The following is a 5,941-nucleotide window of genomic DNA, read 5'->3' as shown; positions in this document are numbered from 1 at the left end:
GAATTCTTGCTCCTCATTTTGTGAGGTGACCACATTTGGGGGTGGGGGGAGGAGGAACTGCTCCGAAGCCACTTCATCAACCAAGCTTGTCGAGGACGTCTTGACAGGGATCTCTATTCTAGAAACAGTGGATTGGGGGAGGGCATTTATGAAAGAGATGCCAGCCCCTAACACTCTATAAAAAGCTGCAACTTATTGTCTGTCTCTCCTAACAGGAAGTAAACCCTTGGGGCCAGGGCCTATGAGTATTTGGAGACCATTTCAAAAGTCTTGGAGCAAGTAGGGAAAAGATTGGCCCATTTTTCCCAACCCAACTATCTCTTCCCTTCCCCATTGGTGGGGTCTGAATGTGACACCAACTAGTGTGTGTTAGAATCCATCTCTGGCCCAGAACAGACATGACTCCTAAGAATCCTATCATGAAGACTTGGTAAGCATGAGAATCCTTCATTTATCTATTGTGCAAATCCAGATTTTTATTAATTGGATTTGTTTAAAACCAGAATTATTTGGACTAAAGGTATAGATCTCACATTTTCAACAGATTCCTACGGTTAGCACATCTTTATTGATAAGCTGAAAGAATATGAGGGTTGAACTAAAAAAATGGTTTAAAATTCTCATAGTCGTCTCCGCAATGCCCTGCTGATTGATGCAATAAGCCACAGCTAAGGTGGCTTTAACAACGGTGGACAACTTTGTATATATCATTTGTGTGTAAAAAAGACATGAAGTTTGATTCTCTTTGGAAAATCAGACACTAAAGTACCCCTAGAGCCCAGCAGGCTGTTACAAAAGCAGAGGAAGGGTAGACCCTTCCCATTGGCTGGGGGTGTTTATCCAGAGGTCTGGCTTTCACATAAAAGACAGGAACCCCTGAAGTCAGTCCCCACTTCCAGTCCAAAGGTGCAAGCCAAACAGCGTGAAAGGGAGATGGCAAGATTACTGATACTGCTTCTGGGTCTTATGGCCGTAAGTGCTGTGCGTGGAATATTTATGGAGAGACTTGCTTCCAAGAAGCTCTGTGCTGATGATGAGTGTGTCTGTAAGGACTTTTTTATGCTTTTCATTATCTTTCTATTATATAACTGAAAATATGTCCACTAACAGCATAAAATCTAATTGTCCATTGAGGTGAATCTTTTCCAATGTGTATGCAATTAGCGTTGTTACTCCTGCTCTGTATGTTCGGTGTCTTACTATGGAGAATTTATGTGGCTAAGATTTTGTTGCAGCTTTAATATCTTGGCTCTTACTCTTCTTGAATTGAACACCAGCTGTAAACTGGGAGGTATCAGTCACTCTGGCTTCCTAGTTTTCTTATATGCTTTGCGTTTTTTACTGTTATAAAATTCAGGAGCTTAAAATGTAGTCATTTCAATTTTCTTTCCTCCAGATACAATTTCTCTGGCTAGAGCTCAAGAAGATTACAATGCCCCGGACTGTAGATTCATTAACGTTAAAAAAGGGCAGCAGATCTACGTTTACTCAAAGCTGGTAAAAGAAAATGAACCTGGAGAGTTTTGGGCTGGCAGTGTAAGATGAGATTATTAAAAATCTACACACATCTTGACACATGTAGCTCTTAATTTTTCCTTGATTACCAATCTTCAACACATTTTAATGCTTAAAACTATCTGTTAAGAACAATGTAAGGATTATAGATGCTGATGCAAAAATTCAGGTATATTTGCCACTATTGCATTTTAAAGGAACAAAGATAATTTTACAACAAACCAAACAGTGTGGGATAATGTGATGTTTTGGCGAGGAAAAAAAGTCGAACACATTGGGGCTTGAACATCCCAGAGTTTGAATCTTATTCAAAAATGTCTGAGAGGATTTGTCGAGTAAAAGGCACATGTGTTGAAAGTCAATCTAAGTTTCAGTGTTCTTCCAGGAAACTTTAACACCCTCTTTAATTCCAAAGAGTCTGCTTTCTTTAGTTAAAGTGTACAGGGGTGGGCCCTGGGGAGGGATGGAGCAGGGTTGATTTGCTATTCCCATCTGCAGCCCCAAAGATAGGTTCTAAAGTAATGAAGAATTAAATTTAAATTTGAGTATCTGTGCATTTAAGTTGTTAAAAACTGAAAACTATGCATCCTTTAAAATAAAAGTGTCTACTTACTTTTTAAAAAAATTTACTGACTTTATTTATGGATTCCAAAAATATTTCAGGCAACTCACAGGCTGTATAAAATAAAGTAATGCTGAAGCAGTAAGACAGTAAGACTGGGCCACAAGAGAATAGATGCACCATTCCTGTGGGTTAACTTAGGCTAAAAGTGAACATCAAATTTGGCTCTGAGCTCCCTGGAACCCAGAGTGAAAAGGAGGCACTGGCAGTTACGTAATTCTCATTATCAGAAAAGAGGATGCCTGAGGGTTTCTTAGAAGACACGCACATCAGCTTTCTCCTGACTGCTACTCTTTTGGGCACTTAGGTTTATGATGACCGCCAGGAAGATGAGATGGGAATCGTGGGTTATTTCCCCAGCAACTTGGTCAAGGAACAACGTGTGTACCAAGAAGCCACCAAGGTAGTTCCTACCACGGTAAGCATCTGAGGTGACCAGAGGACACAGATTTGGGGGTAATATAGGCTGGTGTTAAAAATGCATCATGTAACTTACAAGATGCATAAAACAAAGCCCCAACTTCCAACGGTGATTTTTCCGAGATAATGAGGTTTGGGGGGACTATTTATACATATCTCCTGTTAATGTTGAAAGATTATGAACTTTCTCCATTCAATCCCCTTTTATTTTAGTTCACTATTTTTTTTTTATGTTTCAACTATTTTTTTTTCTTTTTTACTTTTTTTCAGCTTTACTGTGGTATTACTGACAAGTAGAAGCTGTATATATTTAAGGTGTACCACCTGTTTTGATATACACATGGTGAAATGATTGTCACTCTCAAGCCGGCTAACATATCTATCACCTCACATAGGTGTGTGTGTGTGTGTGTGTGTGTGTGTGTGTGTGTTGAAAGCACTTAAGACCTACTCTCTTAGCAAACTTCTAGTATACAATACAGTACCCCATTTGTTTTAAATGCAAGTTATCCTGGAAAGGAGTCCATGTCACAAGGAAAGAAACCAAGATACTGTTAACTGACACTTACTGATGGTTTGCATTTACTTACTAAAGAATCAGATTGGGGAAAAAATTAGCATCTGTTTTTGATAAAGTCAAAATATACTAGAAGAATCGTTGAATGCCTTTGTGTGTGTGTGGGGGGGGTAGATAGAATCTATTTAAGTATGAGATAAATTCATACTCTTTTTAATGCCCTGGGGTCCTGCAGACTCAGGACAGAAATAAAAGGTCCTTACTGAGCTTCTTTGCACGGCGGTTGTTTTGAAGCAGTTCTCCTGAAACTAATTGCTGTACTTCAAAGTTGCCCAACCCACGCAAATGCAACTCACTTGTCATTTCTTCTTAGCATTAAGCTGAAGTCTGTCAAATAACCATAAGGGAAGAGTTTGAGGACTTCCATTTTAAGTGGGTTTTACTTAAAGTAATAATTAGTTCATATTCTTTTGGGTTCAACCTTTACTTATTTTAAATCCAGGTTTCTCGTTGGTTAAATATGATTTTAAATAAAGAACCAACATCTGTTTTCTGGTCCAGCCTGCACAGCTCAACCTTTCTTGTTTTTTTTTTTTCAGGATATTGACTTCTTCTGCGAGTAAGAAATTAGTCAAAACTGCAGATAGAAAGGAAATACCAGAAATAAAGAAAAGAGCAAAAATAACCAAAAAGTGCATATCTCTAATTTCTGATTTTTGTTCCAAGAGTTTGTTCCAGGAGGGCTGGGGACTTGGGATTGGAGGTGGCAAGTAAAAAATGACTTTCAACTGAGTCTTGTTTTCTACTGGCCTGGTTGGCAACGTTTGGCTTGAATGGGTAAATTGAGACCAGAGAATTATTTTTCGGCCTAGAGAATCTTCTCGTACATGGGGATGCATATAGAAGATAGTTTACTTGTAGTTATTTGTAAAGAGCAATACCTTCCAGCTTTTTCACTCTGTATGTAAACTTGGTGGGTCAAAGGCCTTCCCTTTGGACGTGATATTTTCTACTTATTTGTACCTCTGGACAATTGGAATGTAACAACGTATCTGAAGGGGCTGTAACATCAAGGAGTATTCTAGTATTTTTGTTAGTTTTAATATTTGATGCCCTGGGGATGTAAAACTGTTGGGGGGGAAATAAGATTTTTGGACCCATAAATGTCTGGACTATGTCTCTAAATTTTTCTTTTAGACAAGTCTCAAAAATTATTTCAACTGAATAATGTTACCTTCTAAATGATCAATTTGCCTCTCCCCACATTTTAAATAAGTATATTTGTATATGGTGGGGGGGGCAGGTTATGAAAATATTTTTAATGGAATAGTTTCCCATTACTGGATATTATTCAAGCTCTAAGTCATGAAAAGATACAGCAAAAAAAAAAAAAAAAAAAAAAAGCCTGTGGGTTATTTTCTCTACTTGTGCAAATTCCTCTAGCCAAGTGTGATATATCATGAAAACTGATGAGGGGATGCAGGTTTTGTGGTCCTAAAGGGCTTATGAGTTTTTCTATATTTAACTGAAAATCTGCTTTGATTGTGTATGACTAATGTAATTCTTTTGATGTAGTTACGAGTTCTTGTTTGTTTACATGTAATTAAAATGCCCATTCTGTCCTCAAAAAACTTCATGATTTCCGAGATTTTTTTAAGAAAACATTTTTTTCACCCTGGGGTATAGAAAGCTGGAGGAGCCTGGGAATGGGCTTTATTTTTCAGTTTTCTGAGGTCTGTTGTTCCACAAGTGTGAAGAAGAGAACAGAGGGCATGTCAGAGACTTGGGACCCAGGTCATTTTCACCTGTGTCCACTGTGACTTTGGGGGAATTTTTTTTTATTGGCTACACTTTATAATGCTAATAAAGATGTCTATTTTTCAATCAAAGCATGATTGATTATACATATTTTGGGGGTACAACGTTGACTGCCATCATCTGTGTACAACATGTGTTGATCAAATCAATATTATTAGCATATTCATTATTACAAATCACAATTATTCTTTATAATCCTTACCCAAACTCTCCCCACCCCCCTCTCCCTATCCTCTCCCATGTCTAATAGCCATAGATTTGTTCTCTCCTGAAAGATCAATGTATTATTGTGTTTTTTCCTTCCTTCCTTCCTTCCTTCCTTCCTTCCTTCCTTCCTTCCTTCCTTCCTTCTTTCTTAGCACCCACTTACAAGTGAGGACAGGCAATATTTCTCTTTCTGTGTCTGGCTTATTTCAATTAACATAATTTTCTCCAGGCTCATCTGTGTTGCAGCAAATGGCAGAATTTCATTCTTTTTTCATGGCTGAGTGTATTCCATTGTGTAGATATACCACAATTTCTTATCCAGTCATCTATCAATGGACATTTAGGGTGGTTCCATATTTTGGCTATTGTAAGTAGAACATGGGAGTCCACTGCAGACCTTCTAAATCAGAACCTGCACATTAAAGACTGAGAGACACTGATTTCAGCTCCCTCCTCTCATCTTACAGAAAAAGAAATAAGCAACAAGCTAGAGAAGCTGGGAGATGAAGCAATTCTCCCAAGGCGAAACAACAGGATTCCAACGTTCCTAACAGGACTTATCACAGGCACTGTCTTGGTCTGCTACTGATGTCTACCCAGAGAAAAGAGGCTGGGTGGTGGTGGGGTGAGAGTCTGGGGGCAATGAGGCCTTTTGGGACCCATTTCCAGTTGAGGAATCTTTCTTCTTCCTTTCCTATAACAGAAAGGGCATCTTAGCACCTCTAAGAGGTTGTCAACTGCTGACATTAAAAAATAAATCTAAGTCTAGTGATCCTAGAGGGAATTCTAGTTTGTAGGCTTCCTTGATACCCCAAACTAAGTGCCATATATATATATATATA

At 38.4% G+C, this 5,941-nt stretch overlaps 1 protein-coding gene across 1 annotated transcript; it reads left to right on the top strand.

The window, feature by feature from the left end:
- The first annotated feature begins 888 nt into the window (after nucleotides 1–888).
- On the top strand, nucleotides 889–3,783 carry OTOR (otoraplin). Its single transcript, XM_008574576.1, has 4 exons — nucleotides 889–1,045; nucleotides 1,397–1,536; nucleotides 2,445–2,555; nucleotides 3,674–3,783. The coding sequence occupies exons 1-4, from the start codon at nucleotides 934–936 to the stop codon at nucleotides 3,695–3,697; spliced, it is 387 nt and encodes a 128-aa protein (XP_008572798.1). The 5' UTR covers nucleotides 889–933; the 3' UTR covers nucleotides 3,698–3,783.
- The last annotated feature ends 2,158 nt before the right edge of the window (nucleotides 3,784–5,941 follow it).

Source organism: Galeopterus variegatus, unplaced genomic scaffold (assembly GCF_000696425.1).
Source record: "Galeopterus variegatus unplaced genomic scaffold, G_variegatus-3.0.2 Scaffold1066, whole genome shotgun sequence".
Lineage (NCBI taxonomy): Eukaryota > Metazoa > Chordata > Mammalia > Dermoptera > Cynocephalidae > Galeopterus > Galeopterus variegatus.
This window is presented reverse-complemented; position numbering and strand designations above follow the sequence as displayed.

Coding starts and splice junctions, on each gene's coding strand:
- OTOR (XM_008574576.1), top strand. CDS start 934: ATGGCAAGATTACTGATACTGCTTCTGGGTCTTATGGCCGTAAGTGCT. Junction 1,046..1,396: donor TGCTGATGATGAGTGTGTCT/GTAAGGACTTTT, acceptor TCTTTCCTCCAG/ATACAATTTCTCTGGCTAGA. Junction 2,556..3,673: donor CCAAGGTAGTTCCTACCACG/GTAAGCATCTGA, acceptor TTTTTTTTTCAG/GATATTGACTTCTTCTGCGA.